At 42.6% G+C, this 25,067-nt stretch overlaps 1 protein-coding gene across 1 annotated transcript in view; it reads left to right on the forward strand.

Annotated features, from left to right (window-relative positions):
• Positions 1-13,471, forward strand: part of LOC309551376 (D-beta-hydroxybutyrate dehydrogenase, mitochondrial-like) — an 80,164-nt gene extending 66,693 nt beyond the window's left edge. Inside the window, exon 5 of the mRNA XM_082251949.1 lies at positions 12,989-13,471. Within this exon, the coding sequence (XP_082108075.1) occupies positions 12,989-13,458 (470 nt within the window). The 3' untranslated portion in view covers positions 13,459-13,471. The remainder of the gene's footprint in view (positions 1-12,988) is intronic.
• The last annotated feature ends 11,596 nt before the right edge of the window (positions 13,472-25,067 follow it).

Below are 25,067 nucleotides of genomic sequence, written 5' to 3' on the forward strand. Positions count from 1 at the left end.
GAGACAAACAAAGAAAAGTCAAGTATAAAAAACATAGCTTATTAGACCTTTATTTTTTCAATTATACACTTTCTATTTTTTTAAATTAGTCTGGCCATATAAGTTTAGTCTTGCCGAAAACTATAGGCAGAGACATCTGCTTGTCTTCAGGAGCACCACGACTTGCTGCAGTCCACCTTGTGACTTGGCTGGGAGCATCCACAGATTGAGGTGCTAGCTTCAGAACAAGTGCTTTCTGTAGTCAAAAAAGCTCATTATTGCCCCTTATGGCATTCCTAAACAGCCTACTTATTGCATCAAGTCACCAGATTAGGGTCACAGTCAAGCTACTCATGCCTAGCCTTAAACTGCATGTCCCCTAATTTAAGTAATTGTGGTATAGTTTGTTAAATCAACAACAAGGTGCAATGTTTTTTTTGTAGGTGTTGTTTTAAGGATGCATATTTGAAAGTTTTAAATGCTTATATTATTGGATTTTGAATGTACATCCCTACTGCACACTCAGGAAAAACGTCCATGTTACAAAAGAGTGCTGCACAGCGTAAGAATCTGTCATGTTAGAAAAAAAAAAGACATAGCGGAGTGATGGTTCCATGTGTTAGGACTGCAGCTATGCCATTACTTATAGGAAACATTTCCTGAGAAAACATTGAAGCTGCCATTGCTGAGATCTTATTTTGAAAATAATTACTGCCAGGCTGGTATCCTGACCCTGTTATATTGTATACAGAATTGATGCCCTGGGACAAGTATATAGAGAAGGATTTTTCACTTTATTCTGATGTTTCTGCTATGCATACCCATTGTAGGTCAATGAATTGGAAATTGCTGATTCCAGATGGTTAGCATAACAGTCACACAACTAGTCAGCAATTTGTATATTACTCTTCAAAAAGGTTCATGATCACATGTGCAGGGCATGCTTCCATGTGCTCTGCTCTAAACCCAGCCCACAGGGGCATTGTACCACTACCTGCCCCATGGTCTGATACATCTAATTTTGTCCTGCCCGATAACTGCCTCAACCTACAGGTGCCCCATGTCATGGTGTATGAATGAGCACAAACCTAAAACCGTAATAGTTAGAAGTGACAGGAACTCCTCTGGTTCTCGGGTCCCCTGTCGGCGCTTCAGGTCCCTCCCTCTAGCCTAGTGACCCCATAGCAAGCAGCTTGCACACAAAGTATGGTTTGTCCTCGCCCCTGATCTCTCCTTATAAGCTAACTGGCTGTGATTAACAGTAGTGGGAGTCAATGGCTACCACTGCTGTCTCAGCCAATGAGGAGGAAAAGACCCTGGAGAGCTTAAGGGGGGCTGGGTGCGTTGCTGCACACAGGTTTTTTTTACCTTGATGCATAGAATGCATGGTGATAAAAAAACCTTGAGGCTTTACATCCACTTTAAAAGTATCAACCTTTCCAGAGGAGGCATGTGTGGTAAGCAATGCTGGTATTCAGAGAGGACTCTTGCAAATTGTAGTCTTCCGGTTTCCAAGAATTGATCAAATATGGCAGTTATTCTCCTTTTTCTCAGCATCTCTCATTGGTATAATGTGGCTTTCTTGAGCAATATTTGACGCCAACATAGTAATATGACTTGCTATAATTTTGAAAGATGTTTTTAGGCACCATGGTGTGTCATGGTATAAAATAAAACTGCCTCTGAGAAAACCTCTCTGCAATACAGCCAACAAAATTATCAAGTGATTCCATCGTGAGTTGAATGAAAGGGTTGTATTTAATCAACTCAGTTGGAAATCAAAGGCTAGTGGGAGTAAGACATTTCATTGTAAAGGGTATGTGCTTTCAAAATCTGACTATGTACAAAAATAGAATTTTTGCCAAAATAAAAGATTTTAAACGCTTTTGTCACAGGATTTAAGGGATTAATTTATCCCTAAATAATTGTTTGATGTGGGGACTCCAGGCAAAATACGTCTGTATCGTGTGTTGTTGCATTTTTTGCCAGGGAATATCTCTAAAGTCAATGGAACTAAAGTACCACAGGAGGCCACTTACAGAAATACTGAGCAAAATATAGAACCATACAACAAAATTGGTTCCTTGTGCATATATGCGTTAACAGAACACTGACATTTGCAGTCAGGTCAATAAATATTGGGACATTAACACGATTCTAATCTTTTTGGCTCTATACACCACCACAATGGATTTGAAATGAAACAAACAAGATGTGCTTTAACTGCAGACTTTCAGCTTTAATTTGAGGGTATTTACATCCAAATCAGGTGAACGGTGTAGGAATTACAACAGTTTGTATATGTGCCTCCCACTTTTTAAGGTACCAAAAGTAATGGGACAGATTAACAATCATAAATCAAACTTTCACTTTTTAATACTTGGTTGCAAATCCTTTGCAGTCAATTACAGCCTGAAGTCTGGAACTCATAGACATCACCAGACGTTGGGTTTCATCCCTGGTGATGCTCTGCCAGGCCTCTACTGCAACTGTCTTCAGTTCCTGCTTGTTCTTGGGGCATTTTCCCTTCAGTTTTGTCTTCAGCAAGTGAAATGCATGCTCAATCGGATTTAGGTCAGGTGATTGACTTGGCCATTGCATAACATTCCACTTCTTTCCCTTAAAAAACTCTTTGGTTGCTTTCGCAGTATGCTTCGGGTCATTGTCCATCTGCACTGTGAATAGACGTCCAATGAGTTCTGAAGCATTTGGCTGAATATGAGCAGATAATATTGCCTGAAACACTTCAGAATTCATCCTGCTGCTTTTGTCAGCAGTCACATCAATAAATACAAGAGAACCAGTTCCATTGGCAGCCATGCATGTACACGCCATGACACCACCACCACCATGCTTCACTAATGAGGTGGTATGTTTTGGATCATAAGCAGTTCCTTTCCTTCTCCATACTCTTCTCGTCTCATCACTCTGGTACAAGTTGATCTTGGTCTCATCTCTCCATAGGATGTTGTTCCAGAACTGTGAAGGCTTTTTTAGATGTTGTTTGGCAAACTCTAATCTGGCCTTCCTGTTTTTGATGCTCACCAATGGTTTACATCTTGTGGTGAACCCTCTGTATTCACTCTGGTGAAGTCTTCTCTTGATTGTTGACTTTGACACACATACACCTACCTCCTGGAGAGTGTTCTTAATCTGGCCAACTGTTGTGAAGGGTGTTTTTCTTCCCCAGGGAAAGAATTCTTCGGTCATCCACCACAGTTGTTTTCCGTGGTCTTCTGGGTCTTTTGGTGTTGCTGAGCTCACCGGTGCATTCTTTCTTTTTAAGGATGTTCCAAACAGTTGATTTGGCCACACCTAATGTTTTTGCTATCTCTCTGATGGGGTTTTTTTTTTTTTTTCAGCCTAATGATGGCTTGCCTCACGGATAGTGACAGCTCTTTGGATCTCATATTGAGAGTTGACAACAACAGATTCCAAATGCAAATAGCACACTTGAAATGAACTCTGGACCTTTTTATCTGCTCCTTGTAAATGGGATAATGAGGGAATAGCACACACCTGGCCATGGAACAGCTGAGCAGCCAATTGTCCCATTACTTTTGGTCCCTTAAAAAGTGTGAGGCACATATACAAACTGTTGCAATTCCTACACCTTTCACCTGATTTGGATGTAAATACCCTCAAATTAAAGCTGAAAGTCTGCAGTTAAAGCACATCTTGTTTGTTTCATTTCAAATCCATTGTGGTTGTGTATAGAGCCAAAAAGATTAGAATTGTGTCAATGTCCCAATATTTATGGACCTGACTGTATGTCTGTCTTTGTTTTAATGAAGAGCTTTCCAAGGAAGATTTAAAGTCCTGTTTTTCTAAGCATTTTTTTTTTTTTTACTTTAACCTTAGGTTTACGGTTAAAGCTGTACAACAGGCAAATGGTAAAAGCAGAACTGCACTGCATCTGGGCACCACAAACCAAAAACGCTATTTCATTCATTTTTAATATTTAAAGCAAACTCCCATCAGTCCATGTCTCCATGCTTTGTTTTGCTAAGACATTTTGAAAAACGCACCCTGGCATTTCTGGCTGTGGCCATCTTGAGTAAGGGCAGATGATTCATGTGGCATTTACTTTCTGGAATCCATCTCAGGTATTGGCTGAGAATTGGCTGAGAACCCTCCCCTCCTGAAGACTCCTGGGATGTATGATATCATTTACCTAGGCAGGAAACCAGGAAGTAACTGAAAAAATTCAAAAATTAAAGTGTAAAACAAGTAAATATGATATATTTTCCATCTATTTACTAATACTGGCAGCATAAGGATTAGAAATAGTCCATGTTGGTTGAGAGAGTGAAGTTCCACTTTAGGTACACAGATAATTAAAATTCAATGTAATGTAGTCCTGCAAGCTTTACAAATAGGACAACTCCTTGGTAAAAGTACTGACCATGGCTGATGACAACTTATGGGAAAATACACTTTAGCTTCTATCTAAATAAAGCCCTCTCTTTTAGGGATGTGTTTAAATGAAAATATCTGCATAGTATATACTATAGCCCACGTACGGGGGCAAACATGGGAAGAACTGACTGCCAAAGATACAAAGTTGATGCTAATGATTTTATACATGATGGTATGGAAGAGCCCACAAATGTATCTTTCTGGTCTGAACTTCCTGAGTATATTCTGAAAATCATTCTATGCCTAATATCTGTTATCCATCACAGTGTTTTTCGGGGGGACCTAACAAATGAAGACACGGGGCAACACAAAAGGCATTGCTCCGTCCTTTTTTTGTAAAAAAAAAAAATAAATTAATTATTTTAAACTGGAAAAGCCATAATCCCCCTCCTGCCTTCCCCATCAAGCTATTGCTTTGTATAAGCTTTAAATTTCGTTGGAATTTTGATAAAATTTAGTCAGCATGGCTAATTTTATCCTCTGTGATAGAATAGCCGTCATACAAATTCCTCGTGTCCCCTAACCTTTTCTAAGGACCTGTCAGTCATATCTTGTAAACTAAATTATAATACATGTTGGTGTAGTCCATTAATAACAGTCCAGTGTTAACAAGGTAATAATCTTTACTACCAATCATGTAGGATAGTGATAAATAATATTATTAACTGTGCTCCCAAGTGTAATATGTACACATAACATTGATCACAATAGAGTAAAGCTTTATAATTTCCACCAAACAGTGATGTGATAAATGTCACTTTCTCTAGCGCTCATTGACAGACGTAGTCCTCGGTGATACAGCACCTTCGGGTTATGTTGCCTCCACAGGAGCAGGACTAGACAGGAAATTAAAAAGCTCTGGCCACACCCTAGGGGCAGTCCCAGAGGGTATATCCTCTCTCTCTCTGCCTCAGCAAATCAGTTATTTTCTGTCTAGTTAGGAGTAAGGACCTAGATACCTTGCTGGGATCTTCGGTCCTGGCAAGATTTTTTTCTTAAAAGATTTTTTAGACAGCTTTTTTTCTCCAGTGTTCCTGTGAGATCTTCAAGCAAGAAAGCTGAACTGGGCGACGGGCTGGATGTTGAGATCCGGTGGTCACCCCAGTTCAGCCTACGAGCGCGTGCAGGCCATAGCTCCGCGCTGGGTCGGCCGCGACAAAGTCCCATTAAGGGACTGACCCCGCGAGTTAAACGTCTCGCTGAAACGCCAAAGACCATGAGTCACGGCGTCCATATCGGTCGACAGCCCTCCCGCCCCGGTGGAGAGGGGTACTGTCAGGAGTTGGTGCCCGCCTGGTTCCGGTATGGTGAGTAGTATGTTCCCCCTTTTCCCCTGACGGGTCTTGTGGTGAACGCGGGACCCTCTCTGTATGGTAAGATAGAGTCCCTCTCTATCCTATAACATGACACAGATCCTCCTACTTTGAGTGTGATTTTATGTGCAAAAAGCCAGGAGGCTTGGTTTGGGAGCTAACAATCTAATTGTATACATGTTAAAAAGATTGTAATCAGTGGCATTCTGGGAATCTTACTATGATAAGAATAAGCTACCTACCAGTCAGAAGCCACGGACATGTAGACTGCCTTCCTAAATCAGATCTCCAGCTATAAGCAGGCCTCCCGAACGGCCATGCGGTCCGCCAGGGCCGGTACCGCCAACCACGCCAAATCCCCATGCAGAGAGAGTGTTGTGTGCCCTGCAGCACACCGCTGTTCAGTACAGGCCGCCGCCATTTTTTTTGCTGGATCGCACGAGCCGCCATCTTGGCGTAGCCTCGTGTCTCCAGCATGGGGGCGGCCATGTTTGAGGTGATCCAAACACCTCGTGGAGCTAGGGGAGGCGCCGGAAGGCGTGCAGAGGGGCGGAGCCGCCTCCTTTCTTCCTGGGCAGCCAGCCAAAAGACTTCCTGTTTGTCAAGACAGCGCTGTAACCTGTTGCAGTTAAACTCTGAGCATCAAGTGGTGAGCCTGGGGGTCTATCTCTCTCTCTCTCGATCGATAGGGATCCTTAGCAGGTAACACTAAGGGGCTTTTTTGTGGCGCTGGGGGTCTGAAAAAAAAAAAAAAAAAGTTTTTTATTTTTGAATTATATTATCCAGGAAGTGACTGGAATTATCATGGACCCTGCCACACATATTCCCCCACCTGTTTCCCTTGAGGGGGCCACGGGACCCACCGGTGCACAGAGTGTAGAGTCATTTACAGCAATTTTGGAGTCTATGGTGGCTCGGGTGGAGGCGGCCTGTCAGGGACGGGGGTCAAGGAAGCGACCCCCGCCTACCCCTATACTATCTGACACCTCTGACTCAGATTCAAAGATGGTCACTGCAGTTGCAGGTCCCTCTGCAAGAGCTGTTATCTCAGGTAAAGCTCCCTCAGACAGTGAGGAGGACGTTTCTTCTCCCGCTATAATTCAGGAAGAAGCATTGGTGGACGCACTAGTTGTGGCAGTGCAGGAAACCTTAAAACTTGAGGTTTTACCGGCAGAGGCAACTGAAACAGAGATTCCTTTTGGTACTAATAAGCCCATCAAAACGGTGAAGGTTTTTCCTGTACCCAAGTGTTTCGGTAATAAGATTAAAGGAGAATGGGAGCATTCTAAACGTACCTTTACTATTTCCAAGCGTATTGCTAGACGCTATCCGTTTGAGGAATCCATCATTAAGAAATGGACGGTACCACCAGTGGTGGATCCACCTATTTCCAGGCTGAATAAAGCCACGGTTATCCCAGTGGAGGACACTTCGTCCTTTAAGGATCCGGTGGATCGAAAGATGGAAGCAGAGTCCCGCACCATCTTCTCTCTGATAGGGTCAGCATTTAGACCAGTAATTGTTATTGGTCTAGTTTCCCAGACACTTACGGAATGGGCGAGAATGGTACGCCAAGACCTTAGGGGAAAAGATATTCCCCAGGAGACATCTGATTTGATGGAACAGATTATACAAGGGCTACAGTTTATCTGTGCCGCAGCCTTGGACACTACTCCCCTATTAGGGCATGCATCTATGTCAGCGGTCATCCTCAGACGTGTGCTGTGGTTAAAATGCTGGTCAGCTGACCTAGGTTCCAAAAAGACCTTGACAAATCTCCCCTTTCAGGGGAATCGTCTATTTGGGGCCAACCTAGATGAAATCATTAAGGATGCCACTGGGGGCAAGAGCACTTTTTTGCCACAGGCTGCTAAAGCTAAGGGACCTGGCAACAAGCGAGGACCTTTCTTTACCGCCCATAAAGGGCGCCCGGCTGGAACAAGCGGGAAAGGCAAGACTCCTCCAGGAGGGTTTAAGAAGGGCTGGTCGGACAAACAGAGGACCAACCCAGCCAAAACCCGAAGCAAAGGAGTACACAGCCTGAAGGTGCGCCCCCACCCGGTTTCAGGGTGGGGGGACGTTTTCACTGGTATTCAGGACATTAGATCGAGCATCAACCACTACTACCGGTGCGATTCTTCCCTTCCAACATTTAAGCACTACAGGAAGCGGTAGTTACCGTTCCCTGAATAGATCTTTTCCTTTACCTTTTCCTAAGATTAGTCCCGATACCTCACAGGAATCGGATCTGGTTGACCAGATAGGCCAAGAAGCCTCAAGTCGGGTGACTTCGGTCCCTGAGGTTCAACCAGAAAAGATCACCCTTCCTGATAACAATCAGGTATCTGATAAATGTGTGGGAACAGAAAACGACCAGACTTTCTCGGATGGTCGGGGCCAGATAGCTCTAGGGACGCCTGGTTCAGATCCAGTCAGCGCCAGTGGTCCTAGAAATTCTAGGCTGGCCTCGTCAAGCCGGCCTGGCCGACTTGGACATGCTAGTCGCAGACGTTCCATGGGAACTTCGTCTCAGGGAATGTCTGTGGTCTCAAAGACCAATTTACCATTGTGCTTTACAGTCGCTGGTTTTAATGGCCTGGCCATTGAGACCCAAGTACTGAAGGACAGAGGGTTGTCAGCTTCAGTCATTCCTACCCTTATTAAAGCAAGGAAAGCGACTTCCAGCAAGGTCTATTATCACACATGGAAGACTTATATTGCGTGGTGCGAATCTTTAGGATTTCCTCCACGTACCTATTCGGTGACTCGAATATTGGCTTTTTTGCAAAAAGGGGTTGAGCAGAAACTAGCCTTGAGCACCATCAAGGGTCAAGTTTCAGCATTAGCAATCTTCTTTCAGAAACCTTTAGCTACCAAGTCCTTGGTGCGGAATTTCATCCAGGGGGTGCGGCACCTGGCTCCACCAGTCCGCGCGCCCTTACCGCCCTGGGATCTTAATTTGGTTTTGTCGGTTCTACAGAAACCTCCCTTTGAAAACATCAGGGAGATTCCCTTGCTTACTTTATCCCAGAAGGTGGCCTTCTTGGTGGCTATCACTTCTGCTCGCAGGGTGTCAGAACTGGCTGCATTATCATGCCAGTCCCCATACCTAGTATCATAGGGATAAGGTAGTACTTCATCCTAAGCCATCCTTTCTTCCTAAGGTGGTTTCAGATTTTCATCTGAATGAAGATATTGTACTACCTTCCTTGTGTCCTCAGCCCAAGCATCATCGGGAACATGCGTTGCATTCCTTAGATGTGGTTCGGGCAATCAGGGTATACCTGAAAGCTACGGAATCATTCCGTAAGACGGATTCACTTTTTGTGATCACGGATGGCCCCAGAAAGGGTTTGCTTGCATCTGCCGCGACCATTGCCAAATAAATTAGACAAACGGTGGTACAGGCTTATTCTATTAAGGGTCAGAGTCCTCCGTTCCCTGTTAGGGCGCACTCCACTCGAGCGCTCAGTACTTCCTGGGCCTTTCGCCATCAGGCGTCAGTGGTCCAGGTATGTAAGGCGGCCACCTGGTCGTCGGTACATACCTTTACAAAATTCTATAAAATTGATGTGACGGCATCGGCGGATGCCTCATTTGGCCGCAAGGTTTTGCAGGCCGCAATTTGAGGAGACCGGTGGTCTACCTCGAGGGTTTTTTTCTGTTTGAAAAAAAAAAAAATTTTTTTTCTCTTTTTTGTTGAGTCTCATCATTAAGGATGAGCATTGTAAACTTCTAGTTGGCACCGGTTGGGCCTTCTAGATTGGGATTTGATTTCATTTTCCCACCCCTCATTTGTGATACTGCTCTGGGACGTCCCGAAGGTGCTGTATCACCGAGGACTACGTCTGTCAATGAGCGCTAGAGAAAAATGGATTTTTGTAAAATCTTACCGTAAAATCCTTTTCTCTTAGCTCATTGCCAGACGTAGTCCCCGCCCCTCTGTTTTTTGAGTTGGGTTGGGTTAAAATCTCTAAAGACTGCTTTTTCACATAACTGATTTGCTGAGGCAGAGAGAGAGAGGATATACCCTCTGGGACTGCCCCTAGGGTGTGGCCAGAGCTTTTTAATTTCCTGTCTAGTCCTGCTCCTGTGGAGGCAACATAACCCGAAGGTGCTGTATCACCGAGGACTACGTCTGTCAATGAGCTAAGAGAAAAGGATTTTTTACGGTAAGATTTTACAAAAATCCATTTAGATTTATAAATGAAAAAATATAATAAAAATTAACAGTCCACAAAGTTGAAAATAAATCCACTTAACGTGAATTAAGCATCCACCATATGTGAAGACAGGGTGATTTCCTTTCCACCAACATATGGATGCACAACGCACTCACCAGACTCTATTGACCCCTATTACAGGGAGTCCAAAACAGCAGAGGGGTATTCCTGAGAGTTCACAGGCTGATCACCCTAAAATCGCATTCAGATTGCTGCTAACATCCACCTATACCTCCTGATATGGAAATTCTCATAGGATGTGTAACACGGTGCTACAGCGCTCTATTGTAACTCTGCATAAGTGTGCAGATAAGAAGAGAGAGAGGAGAGGGCTCTCATGGTGTAGTATTTTAGACTTTTTTTAAAAACCAACAAATATTGTGCTTACATTTAAGTTGAATCAATCCAGCATTAAAAACATTAGGAATGCCGGTATGCGTTCCACCTGTGTTCCAACTACCGGATATGATGTATCTCCGAATATCCGTCCAACGTGTTTTGTCAGTAAACGTCTGACGTCATCAGGGGTCATGTGCCTGGATACGTCTATCACTTATATACACAGTTTACATATGGATTGGGCCAAACCAATCAAATCCACAGCCATCGTCATCAATTATTCCAATCCAAATGTTAAAGGCAGTTTTACATTAGGATATTTAATATTATATGATCTTATTTATAAAATGTATTAAAATATATAAATATGTTAAATGTATAAGGGTCAATTAACACCATAGAAACGCAGTCCGGATGCGTTCCTGCATGTACGTTTTTGATGCATTCCAGTGCGTTTCTGATGCGTTTTTTTAGTGGGTTTTTGATACAGTCCAGTGCATTTGCCCCCCCCCCCCTTTTTTTTTCCTCAACCTTAAATAAGGACATGTGTGTTCCAGTACATTTTTGCTGCGTTTTACAGCATTCCAGTCCATGACCATCCGCTGACATCCGATTTTCATCCTTTCAGTTCTGTTCCGTTTTTTGGAACGGAACAGAACCCTATTTTTGTTCCGTTTAAAAAAACGGAACGGATGCAAAATCGGATGTCAGCGGTGTCATCCGCTGACATCCACAATGCCCATAGACATACATTATGTCCGTATATCATCCGCAAACGGATGGGATGATATGCGGACATACGGAGCGGATGACACAAGTGTCATCCGCTCCGTGAAAAAAAAGTGCCGGTGTTCCGTGAGTTACCTACCCGTGAGAAAAACCCACCCCTCGTCACTTCCGGTGCTCGGCACCGTATGTAATGCAGCGGTTACATTAAAACAGCTGTGCAGAAATACTAGTCATCTCCGCTCCTGTGCCTGTCACTTCCCTGATCTCGGATAGTAAATATAAAAGCGGCGGCGGGTGTATGAAAACATAAATCACGGAGCCGAGAGCCGCTTTTATATTTACTTGCCGAGAGCAGGGAAGTGACAGGCACAGGAGCGGAGATGACTCGTATTTCTGCACAGCTGTTTTATGTAACCGCCGCGTCGGTAGGTTTATTTCACGGTACACCGTGATCGTTTCATACTAGTGCGCATGCGCACTAGTAAGCTCCTCAGTTCTTCCATTAGGTATCCGGGGCTCTGAGCATGCGCACTGCTGCGCTGCTCAGCTGTTTCTGGCCGGAAGTGGCGAGGGTAGGTTTTTCTCACGGGGTAGGTAATTCTCACGTTACACCGGAGCGGATCGCAATGCAGTCGGCTCCGTGTGAAAGAGCCCTTATACTTTATCATTTTACCCCTTGGCCACACGAAGAGGACATCTAGTGGCCACTTATGTTATTACATCTAATGGTATATTATACGGAGTAGATAGAAATAGCCCACAATTCATGTAAGATAATGCTGTATTTTTTTCCTTTGTCTTTAGTTGCTGCCTGTTGTGCACGGTTTCTAGGCTATTGTCCCTTAACCTGTATGATTTCCATGACCTATGTCCTGGAACATCCATGTATTCATTGACATTGTATGCATATTGCACTAATAGAAGATAAAAATCCATATAAAGGAAATGTTTTACCTAATAGCATTTGTATTTCTGCCCATCTATTTCTTTGCTCTACATGCAATTTACAAGCACTGAAACAGATTAGAAATCCTCGTCTGATCCCTACTTTTTGCCTCATGGTGAGCTGGCATGAGATTGCCAGGGGTTTGTACCTGCTGCACAGCTATAATCAAGAATGAGTGTTTGACCAATAGTTTTTTATGACCTAAACTTGACCAAAAGACATAGGGGTTGATTTACTAAAACTGGAGAGTGCAAAATCCGGTGCAACTCTGAATAGAAACCAATCCTCTTCCATTTTTTTTTGTCAGAGCGTAATTGAACGAGCTGAAGTTAGAAACAGTTTTGCTACCATGCACAGCTGCACCAGAATTTGCACTCTCCAGTTTTAGTAAATCAACCCCATTGAGCTTGATTTACTAAAAGCAAATATACTGTTGACTGCAAGTGCACTTGGAATTGCACTGCAAGTGCAGTTGCTGTAGATCTGAGGGGAAGCTCTGCTCATTTCTATCATTATTTACCTTGCTTTGCATGTGATTGAGTATTCTTTACAAAGTGAAGCTTTACCTCATTTACTTAGCTCTTTAGTAAATTAACCCCACTGTGTCTGATGGTAAGTATGTGCTCATTCAAGTTGGTACTACATATCAAAGGAGAGTTGGATGTCTAGGAATGACTCCACAACCAAAATATCTTTTAGGGAGTTTTTTGAGTAACCATATGTTCAGATTGGCCAAGTATGCATTATATATATATATATATATTTCACTGTGAGTAAGCAGGGTGAAGTGCAGTCATACCTTTTGCACCAGATAAGTAAGGGGAAATAATAGAAATCGTTAACTACCCCAACATGCCTGATTACCATCCCCTGAGATAAGGTGGAGTCTAGTGAAGTCTAATACCATCATCCTCCCAAAACTGACTGAATCTATGAACAATCCCCTGATACTATGGATACTTTTACTTTTACTGTTAGGTCTTGATGTTTTTTTCAGTAAAAAAAAAAAATCACACTTTCTGGTTTTGTTTGCTTTTAAGGTCGGGTGGTATGTATGGCTAGCATGCTTGGAAGAATGGGCAGCCCATCCCGGTCAAGCTACTGCATTTCCAAATATGGAGTTGAGGCCTTTTCTGACTGTCTACGACAAGAAATGTACAAGTGGGGGGTGAAGGTCATTGCGATTGAACCTGGAAACTTCATAGCTGCCACTGGAATATTCACCAAAGAAGGAGTAGAAAGACGTGGAAAAGAGTTGTGGGAGCAAGCTTCAGAAATTGTACGTGCTGACTATGGGAGCGTTCATTTTTCTCAGCAGGTTGCCAAAATGAAAGCTTTCGTTGGTTCTGGTCAAAAAGATATGACTGCTGTTCTCAATGCAATCACAGAAGCATTATCCTCTAAATACCCCAATACACGGTACATTCCTGCAGACGCCTACTACTGGATAAAGCTGCAGCTTATGTCCCACCTTCCTGCTGGCATCGCAGACTGGATTTATGTTCACTGAAGACAGAATGTTGAAACTAGGTGTGCAAATTTTAGTGTGCTGTGTTAAATAAAATGTATGCCGTTTTTTGGGGGTTTTTTTCAGGAAAGTCAGTACAAAAACTGTACCAACCACTCTGGTGATGAATAAATCAACTTGGAAACATGCCTTCCTCCTCAAAACTCTTTTTATTCTGTAACAGTTGGCTCTTAACTCATTGGGGAGAATTTATGACAGCGTATTCCTTTCGAAAAACATTCACAGCTGCTTTCAAGATGTAATTTGCTTTATTGGCTTTGGCAATGCAGTGGTAGATTTCCCTTGACCAATATTTTTCCACAGTCTGAATCTATTTCTTCCATTTCCCACACACCAATAAACTTGCCTAGTTTAGCCACAAGCCTTGATTCCAGGGCCTGTTAGTACAGCTGTTTTCCTCTGCATGAACCCCATAACGTACATTCGACCTAAAATATACGGAGCTTTTACAATTCAGAAGATTGCATAAAAAATATAAATAAATCACAAATGTTTTTACTTTTGGTCAACAGACGTTGGAGCAAATTGACAAAATAATGTACACCTGAGAACAGATACTGAAATCAAAGACCTTCTGTGTGTGGATTCAGTAATGTAATAAAGAACCAGCATTGTTCTAACTGACTTTGGAAATGCCGTTTTGTGCATTTGACATGTAGGATTGTATAGAACTGCATGTAATGATAAATTAACTCTTTTTTAGCTGATGCGTAGAGTTGGTTTAAAATTTTTTTTTTTTTTCAGCAGCTAAAAGTGAACCTTGGTTTTGGCCATGCAGGGCAAACCATCAGGTTCAAGATACCCTTCCAAGCAGCAAATATTCACCTTTTTCTTTGTAGGCTTTAACTCACCAGATTGACTGACTAATCTAGTGCTGGCACATGGTTCTCTGTGCATCTCTGGAAGTGAGGAAAGGTACAGTATATCCTTTTGCTCTCTGTGCCTTATTAGATAAGTGAAGGAAAAGTATGTGATGCTCATCAGGCTACATATTAAGTGAACCTGTTGCTTTATCATTTTTTTTTACAAACCTGCATATACAGTGCCTTGAAAAAGTATTCACACCCCTTGAAACTTTCCACATTTTGTCATTTTACAACCAAAAACGTAAATGTATTTTTATTGGGATTTTATGTGATAGACCAACACAAAGTGGCACATAACTGTGAAATGGAAGGAAAATGATGTACGTTTTTTTAAAATGATTTACAAATAAATATCTGAAAAGTGTTGTGTGCATTTGTATTCACTCTGATACCCCTAACTATTTACTAATTAGGTGACTTCGGAAGTCAGTTGGTTCCACTAGATTTTAGAGTCCACCTGTGTGTAATTTAATCTCAGTATAAATACAGCTGTTCTAGAGAACCTTAGTGAACAAACAGCATTATGAAGGCCAAGAAACACACCAGACAGGACAGTGATAAAGTTGTGGAGAAGTTTAAAACCGGGTTAGGTTATAAAAAAACATCCCAAACGTTGAACATCTCATGGAGCACTGTTCAATCTATCATCTGAAAATGGAAAGAGTATGGCACAACTGCAAACCTACCAAGACATGGCTGTACACCTAAACTGACAGGCCAGGCAAGGAGAGCATTAATCAGAGAAGCAGCCAAAAGGCTCGAGGTAACTTTGGAGGAGCTGCTGAGATCCACAGCTCAGGTGGGAGAATCTTTCCACAAGACAACTATTAGTTGTGCACTCCACAAATCTGGCCTTTATGGAAGAGTGGCAAGAGGAAAGCCATTGTTGAAAGAAAGCCATAAGAAGTCCCGTTTGCTGTTTGCGAGAAGCCATGTGGGGGACACAGCAAACGTGGAGGAAGGTGCTCTGGTCAGGTGAGACAAAAATTTAACTTTTAGACCTAAAAGCAAAACTCTATGTGTGGCCAAAAAACGAACACTGCACATCACCCTGAACACACCATGGTGGTGGCAGCATCATGTTGTGGGGATGCTTTTCAGGGGCAGGGAAGCTGGTCAGAGTTGATGGGAAGATATATGGAGCCAAATACAGGTCAATCTTAGAGGAAAACCTGTTAGAGTCTGCAAAAGACTTCAGACTGGGACGGAGATTGACCTTCCAGCCGGACAAAGACCCTAAACATACAGCCAGAGCTACAATGGAATGGTTTAGATCAAAGTATATTCATGTGTTAGAATGGCCCAGTCAAAGTCCAGGCCTAATGCCTCGTACACACGCAACGATTATCGGCCGACCGATCGTCCCACTTTTGTCCAGAGTGGTGTTTTGTTGGTTGGAATGTGCCTAGACTGCACACGAATTTTCTCGGCCAAAGAAAAATCAACTTCAGAAGTGATGTCATGTGCTGGTTTACTTTCCGTGTGTTTTTTCTTCTCTGAGCATGCCCAGTCTTGCTCATCAGATTTTTGTCTGCCGAAATCTGTACTGACTGACGGAAAATCGGCCGTTGTGTTGACGGCCAACAAAAATTTTATAGCCTGCACACCAGATTTTTTTCGGCCGAAAAGTCGGTGTTGGTTGTCGGAAGCATCATACTAACAAGCCGAAAATTGGCCAATCGGACGTTGGCCGAAAATTCACGGCCAATTATCGACGCGTGTGTACGGGGCTTTAATCTAATTGAGAATCTGTGGCAAGACTTATAAATTGCTGTTCACAGACACTCACAGACACTCTCCATCCAATCTGACAACTTGAGCTATTTTGCAAAGCAGAATGGGCAAAGCTGGTAGAGACCTCCCCAAAAAGACTTGCAGCTGTAATTGCAGGGAAAGATGGTTCTACAAAGTATTGACTCAGGAGGGCTGAATACAAATGCATGCCACACTTTTCAGATATTTATTTGTAAAACATTTTGAAAACCATTTATCATTTTCCTTCCACTTCACAGTTATGAGCCACTTTGTGTGGGTCTATCACAATAAAATCCCAATAAAATAAATTTACGTTTTTGGTTCTAACATGACAAAATGTGGAAAATTTCAAGGGGTATGAATACTTTTTCAAGGTACTGTATGTAGCAGAACAATGTTGGGCTCTACGGCCATGTTGCCACATATATGTGTACAGCTGGTGCTGTTTTTTTTTGCTGGAAGCATATGCTAGCTCAGGGTCCTCCTCACTGTTTCTCTTCTGTCACTAATGGCTCCCATTCACTGTTTACAACCAGGAGCTGGTAGTACCAGCTTCTGGTCACTGTAACCTTTAATCACAGTGATCACATCAATGGAAAGCCTGTGAAATGCTTAAAGTGTTAACAAACTCACAACAGTAAAATCAGTCTGTATATGCAGTAAAGCATGCTTGTTATGCTCACTGTGTAACCTAAGTGGGTTAATCCTCTGAGTTGTGTAAAAACTGTTTGATCCTGTCTTTTCTGATCCTCCCCTTCTTCCACAGTCACATATGTATGTATGTGTATATATATATATTTTTTTTTTTGGGAGAGTCCATGTGATTAGCACAGGACCAAGCAGCACTGTCCAGACAGAGGGTCAGGGTCCTGCATTCTCATAGGAAAATTATGGGAGAATGAAGACACTTCCTACAAGCTTTAACCAGACACTCATAGAAGTCACAAGACTGCTAAAGACTGCTAATGAAAAAAGGTATTTAGAATTTTATATTTACTAAAATATTTGCATGCCCATGTTCTGTGTACTGTGGGAGACCAGATATAGTGAATGCAGGGTCCGGGGTTTGCTAACACTTTAAGGCATATACAGTAGCTCACAAAAGAGTACACCCCTAACATTTTTGCAAATATTTTATTATATCCTTTCATGTGACAACACTGAAGAAAGGACACTTTGCTACAATGTAAAGTAGTGAGTGTACAGCTTGTATAACACTACATTTTCTGTCCCCTCAAAATAACTCAATACACAGCCATTCATATCTAAACCGCTGGCAACAAAAGTGAGTACAAACCTAAGTGAAAATGTCCAAATTGGGCCCAATTAGCCATTTTCCATCCTCAGTGTCATGTGGCTCATTAGTGTTACAAGGTCTCAGGTGTAAATGGGGAGCCGGTGTTTTTAAATTTGGTGTAATCGCTCTCACTCTTTCATACTGGTCACTGGAAGTTCAACATGGCACCTCATGATAAAGAACTCTGAGGATCTGAAAAAAAAGAATCGTTGCTCTACATAAAGATGGCCTAGGCTATAAGAAGATTGCCAAGACCCTGAAACTGAGCTGCAGCACAGTGGCAGAGACCATACAGCGGTTTAACAAGACAGGTTCCACTCAGAACAGGCCTTGCCATGGTCCACCAAAAAAGTTGGGTGCACGTGCTCAGCATCATATCCAGAGGTTTTCTTTAGGAAATAGAGGAATGAGTGCTGCCAGCATTGCTGCAGAGGTTGAAGGGGTGGGGGGTCAGCCTGTCAGTGCTCAGACCATATGCCTCACACTGCATCAAACTGTTCATCATGGCTGCCATCCCAGAAGGAAGCCTCTTCTAAAGATGATGCACAAGAAAGCCTGCAAACAGTTTGCTGAAGACAAGCAGATTAAGGTCATGGATTACTGGAACTATGTCCTGTGGTCTGATGAGAACAAGATAAACTTATTTGGTTCAGATAGCGTGTTTGGCGGCAACTAGGTGAGGAGTAGAAAGACAAATGTGTCCTGCCTACAGTCAAGCATGGTGGTGGGAGTGTCATGGTCTTGGACTGCATGAGTGCTGCTGGCACTGGGGAGATACAGTTCATTGAGGGAACCATGAATGCCAACATGTACTGTGACATACTGAAGCAGAGCATGATCCCCTCCCTTAAGAGACTGGGCCGCAGGGCAGTATTCCAACATAAAAACGACCCCAAACACACCTACAAGATGACCACTGCCTTGCTAAAGAAACTGAGGGTAAAGGTGATGGACTGGCCAAGCATGTCTCCAGACCTAAACCCTATTGAGCATCCTCAAATTGAAGGTGGAGGAACGCAAGATCTCTAACATCCTCCAGCTCCGTGATATCGTCATGGGGGAGTGGATGAGGACTCCAGTGGCAACCTGTGAAGCTCTGGTGAACTCCATGCCCAAGAGGGTTAAGGCAGTGCTGTAAAATAATGGTGGCCACACAAAATATTGAGAAGGAAACACAGGCGCCACTCTGAGTGCAGTAACTTGAGATTTATTAGATAAGATCAATGGAAAAGGGGTACTCACAAAGGTGATAAATACAAAGGCTCATAACAACACTCCAGTAGGATCAGGATGGCTGGAGCAGTAACGGTCGACAGGCTGTAAGCGGTGGCTGGCCACTCTTCCTGGTCCCGGGGACACTCAGGTGCCGATCCGTCGTCACTTCCGGTAGCGTGATAACATCATGGCGCCAGCGACGCGTTCTCGGAGCATGTGCTCCTTCCTCAAGCTGATATTGCGCCATTTTGGAAATGGGATTTAAGTAGAGAAGGAGCCTGAACCTACTCGGTCCTAAAGCCGCCTTATTTTCAAATACAACGGCAAATGGTGTTATTCTAGTACAACAAACAGCATCTAGCTCATATGGATAAAGGATTTTAGCATATTGGACTGCAGTATACAAAACAAAGAATAAGCAGTGGTTAAAAACACACAGGAAACAATAATAATAAACAGCTCATGGGCAAAATATCAAATGAAATGAATACATTAATTTAAGAAACAAGACAATGATCCAAAACATAAAACAAAATCTACAATGGAATGGTCCACAAATAAACATATCCAGGTGTTAGAATGGCCAAGTCAAAGTCCAGACCTGAATCCAATCGAGAATCTGTGGAAAGAACTGAAAACTGCTGTTCACAAACGCTCTCCATCCAACCTCACTGAGCCCGAGCTGTTTTGCAAGGAGGAATGGGCAAAAATTTCAGTCTCTCGATGTGCAAAACTGATAGAGACATACCCCAAGCGACTTACAGCTGTAATCGCAGCAAAAGGTGGCGCTACAAAGTATTAACTTAAGGGGGCTGAATAATTTTGCACGCCAATTTTTCAGTTTTTTATTTGTTAAAGTTTGAAATATCCAATAAATTTCGTTCCACTTCATGATTGTGTCCCACTTGTTGTTGATTCTTCACAAAAAAATACAGTTTTATATCTTTATGTTTGAAGCCTGAAATGTGGCAAAAGGTCGCAAACTTCAAGGGGGCCAAATACTTTCGCAAGGCACTGTATCCACATTGGTTGTTGTGTTTTCAGTGACACTTGTGAAGTCCCTGGTGATACTTTTATTCCCCGTTGTGCGCCAGATGTTTTTATTTTTTACACAAAATATTGACACTTTGGGCCCAATTTGATCATTTTTACTTAGGGGTGTACTCACTTTTGTTGCCAGCTGTTTAGACTATAATGGCTGTGTGTTGAGTTATTTTAAGGGGACAGGAAATTTACACTGTTATATAAGCTGTACACTCACTACTTTACATTGTAGCAAAGTGTCATTTCTTCAGTGTTGTCAGATGAAAAGATATAATAAAATATGTACAAAAATGGGAGGTATACTTGCTTTTGTGAGATACTGTAGCAGGTACAATTGTTTCAAAGAAAACAAATAAATAATGCTCTCAACCTCAATGGCCTGTATTCACGCTCACCATGCAAGACTCCATTGCTGAAGAAAAAGCATGTTGAAGGTCGTTTAAAGTTTGCTGCACAACATTTAGACAAGCCTGTGAAATACTGGGAAAATATGATCTGGTCAGATGAGACAAAAATTGAACTCTTTGAATGCCATAAAACACACCGTGTTTGGAGGTCAAGTGGCACTGCACATTACCCCAAAACACCATACCAACAGTGAAGTTTGAAGGTGGGAACATCATGGTGTGGGACTGTTTTTTAGCATACGGAAGTGGTAAACTTTATGTCATTAAAGGAAAAATGAATGTAAAAATGTAAATGAAATATATATATGACAGTATATGCAAATCATGTAAAAAGTCCATACATGGGTGGTCAAATCCAGGAGAGAAAAGGTGAATAACACCAGCATTCCCAGAGGAACCATATACAGATAGTGGAAAAAAACAGAAAGAAGCTTCACACCCTATGTGATATAGGTAATCCCCTTACCCTTAGGCAATCGACCAATCATCCATCCATAAGGCAATGCTGCATAAAGGATCACCCGTCAGCCAGCTGATAACTTCTTTTCCAGGAATCCTCCAGTCGATTATTCCATTTTAAGATCTAAGGGAGAGGAAACCAGCCATCATACCTCCAGCACATATTATGAACTAAACTTACATCCCCTACAGTCAGCATCGCTGGAGGTGAAGCCTATCTCTCATGTGACCGTCCTGAAGGATTCCTGGAAAAGGAGTTATTAGCTGGATGACGGGTGACCCTTATGCAGCATTGCCTTATGGATGGACGATCAGTCGATTGCTTATTTTGACCACCTATGAATTGGTGAATTAGTGGTCATTTTGACCTGGTAAGGGGATTACCTATATCACATAGGGTGTAAAGCTTCTTTTTGGTTTTCCAGCCACCCTCTTTCCCTATCTGTATATGGTTCTTCTAGGAATGCTGGTGTTATTTACCTTTTCTCTCCTGGATTTGACCACCCATCTATGGACTTTTTGTTTGATTTTTACATGATTTACATATACTGTCATATATATATTTCATTTATTGCTTTTATTATCTGTGACAAGCTCTGCACTATTTGTTTGCTATTTTGTTTTTTGAAGCTTGTATCTTTATTCCAAGTGCTAGCAGCTTACCTCATATTCTGTTTTGAAATGTAAAAAAGTACCAAGACATTCTTTATAAAAATCTGCTGCCATTTACCAGGATGATAAAGAGGAAATGAGGGTGGACGTTACAGCAAGACAATGATTCCAAACACAAAGCCAAGGAAACTCTCAATTGGTTTCAAAGAAGGAAAATAAAGCCGCTAGAATGGCCCAGCCAATCACCTAAATTGAATCCAATAGAAAATATATGGAAAGAACTAAAGATCAGAGTTCATAGAAGAGGCCCACAGATCCTTCAAGATTTGAAGACTGTTTGTGTGGAAGAATGGGTCAAAATCACAACTAGTTTCTCCAGTCCCCAACTTACGAACATCCGAGTTGCGAACGACTCCTACTTACGAACGGGGGCGTGACGAAGGACTCCTACTTACGAACGGTGGCGGCGCCCGCGTGACGTCACTGCTGGCTTCTTCCGGCTTCTTCTTGCTCCTGTGCTGGATAGCATCCATCTTAGTGCCGGCCACAATGCACGCTGCATGTACTACATGTACTGATTGCCCCACACTGCCCAGAAGCATCCCACTGCACAGGCAGAAGCTGGTGGAACTGTCTGGAAACTGGTGAGATTACATTACTCTGTATTGGGAGCAGGACCACTGTATTGTACTTGTACTTCTAGCTATGTTGAATGTAACTATCCTTCTGGGTCTCTTTTAGCCTTTTAGTTTTGACTAGTACAGTACTGTATGGTGTGGGGTTAAAGCCACAATGAGGTTTGTACTGCTGTCTGTATCCTTATGAATTTTTTGGGCTGGAGTTACACGTAAAAAAGTACATGTTCCGACTTACAAACAAATTCGACTTAAGAACAAACCTACAGTCCCTATTGTGTTCGTAACCCGGGGACCGCCTGTACAGGAGGCGTCTTGAAGTTTTCATTATTGACAAAGAGATTTGTATTAACTATTAAATAAATTTCAGCTAGCGTGTTCAATACGTTTTCCCTGCGTAATTCTATTTTATTACACATAACTTAAATTCTGAACATATTTGTTTTTGCTTCTTTGTATTTATGGATTGCATGGGTTGTTACTGACATGTGGTGAAAATTTCGTGTCAACAGCACTTTTAGAAATGTATGTACCTAAAAAAATGGCGACGTGTTCAATACTTATTTTACCCACTGCATATACCAGGGTATAGTATATGTACACAATTCTACCAAGACTCCAGTGGGGCCTTTTACCAATAATACCTGTTTGTACATTGGATGTATGTATTTCTATTATTAATAATCTTTTCTTATATAAAGCTTGTATTATTTTGATACTGATATAGATCTGTATATTTATGGTTAATGTTATATGCTGGTTGCAGTAGTTCCTCTTCTCCCAATTACTTTGATTAGATTACTGGTTAATTTCCCAGGAAGGGAATCTCCCTGTTCACAGTGGCCCTGTTCTGGGTGGAGGCACTACTAAATTTGGTGTACATTTATGAAACTGAGAATTTTTCTCTCAGTTCACTTCTCGGCAGTTCTCAGAGGAAAATTATCTCCTCTGGCACCCTGTTTATGAAGTGGAGAACTTCACTTCTCACAGGGGGAACAGAGGAGAAGTTTTTCCTCTGAAAACGGCTGAGAATCTGTGTAAAAGTGAATAGGCCGCCTGTAATCTTGTGGGACATGGCTAGATCATAATACGAGAAAATCACTGGTTCCCATTTATTAAACAGTGATAAATTATCACTTCTGAGTACATGTGCATTCTCAGAGGAGACACCCCCCTACCTAATGTTAATAAAATATTTAGTCCTCCTACACAATACATATATACATATATATACCAAAATATGGCAGAGGGACATGTTTACTGTCTTGGGGGGTCTGATCGATGAAGAAGGAAGTCAATAATCTTCCTTCTTCCTCCTCAGTTCCCTGGGGATTCTGTCTTCTCTCCTCCTTTAGGCTGGTGAATCCGGGAGTGTGAATTCTGGCACAGATCATAGTGAAGTGCGGAGATTGCAGCTTCATAAACTGGCCGTTTCTGTGTCAGTCAATGACAGATTCTCTGTATGTGGAGATGATCAGTGGAGAACATGTTCTCCCCCGATTTTCTCTTGTTTCATAAACCAATAATGATCCGAGAGGAGCTGTGATCATCAGGATTGCTGCTCATCTCAGTTTCATAAACGGACACCATCATTTTTAATCCTGCACTTCCACTTAGCGATTGTCCTGGTTGTCCTTACAGGTTCAACACAATATCCTGTTTAGGAAGAGTCATTGCTCATAACCCCCCTCATAGTTGCCAACATTTGAAAAAAATTTCCAGGGACACTTTGCAGCACAGCTATCAATTACTTACCACACCCACTTCCCTGAAGCTCCGCCCACTCCACATAATTAATCCACGCCTACTTGTCATCAGATTATAGGGCAGTGATGGCGAACCTTGGCACCCCAGATGTTTTGGAATTACATTTCCCATGATGCTAATGCACTCTGCAGTGTAGTTGAGCATCATGGGAAATGTAGTTCTAAGACATTTGGGGTGCCAAGGTACGCCATCACTGTTATAGGGTCTACTCAATAAAGAGAGAATTACAGGAAATTTAAAAGGGAGGTGCACATATAATGAATTATAAAATTAGTGACACATGCTCATTGAAATCACTTTGGTTACATTTGCCCTCCCTTAAGGCTGAAATTGTAATTTAAAATGGTTATTTTAATATATGCTTTTCCAAGTTTTAATGCATACCATTATTTTTGTAAGTGAAGCCTTGCACTCATAAATCCTATGTTTTTGATGAAGGGTAGTAGGTGCAGAATAAGTTTCCAATGGCGCTTGTAGTCATGTTGTTTGATTCCAGGAAGTGCCTCTGCCTATCTCTTACATTTTCTCCTTTGAATGCTTCTACTTGTCAGAGACTGGCCCCCAAACCCATTCAAAATTAAAGTCTTTCTCACCTTCCACAGAATATGTTCATCCCCTGCAAGGGGCAAGTAGTGTCCAGCAGCACTCCCGGGTGACGGTCCCTCTCTGCTCTGTGGAGGCCGGCACGGCACTGCAGAGAACGAGTGCCTTTGATTTAAAAATGGCGCCAGGTGGCGCCATTATGTAACTGCGCACGCGCCCGCCTGGCCGAGCCTGTACAAGCTTTCCCAATCACGGCAGGCGTCGGAACAGCGCATGCGCAGTTACGATGTCGGCCCGCAACCATTATTTTTGCAGACAGCTGGGACAAATTTAATTACCCGGTATAACGTTAGAAAAACCTACCCCGTGAGAAATGCATACCCACGTCACTTCCTGTCAGGAACAGCTGAGCAGCGTAGCAGTGCGCATGCTCACAGCCCCGGTGACGTAATTGAACAGCTGAGGAGCTGACAAGTGCGCATGCTCGGAAGGTATGAAATTTTGACGGTAGTGTGTGTAACGTTACACGGCATGAGCTGTTGCGGCGGTTACATTAAAACAGCTCGGCCGCAACATGAGTTATCTCCGCTCCTACCACTGTCACTTCCCTGATTTCGGCTAGTAAATGTAAAAGCGGCGGCGGGTGTATGAAATCTAAATCACGGAGATCTCGGCTCCGTGATCCGCTTTTACATTTAGTAGCCGACATGAGGGAAGTGACAGGGGTAGGAGTGGAGATGACTCATGTTGCAGCGGAGATGTTTTAATGTGATGATGCATTGTAACGTTATAACACACTACCGTGAACATTTCATACCCTCCAAGCATGCGCACTAGTAAGCTCCTCAGCTGTTCACTGACGTAGGTGCTGACGTAGGTGCACCGGAAGTGACGAGGGTATGAAATTTTAACGGGTAGGTTTTTTTCACGGAACACCGGAACAGGGTCCTATTTGCCAGGACTGTCCCTGCAAAAATGGGACAGTTGGCAG

Source organism: Pelophylax lessonae (assembly GCF_965119305.1).
Source record: "Pelophylax lessonae genome assembly, chromosome: 3".
Lineage (NCBI taxonomy): Eukaryota > Metazoa > Chordata > Amphibia > Anura > Ranidae > Pelophylax > Pelophylax lessonae.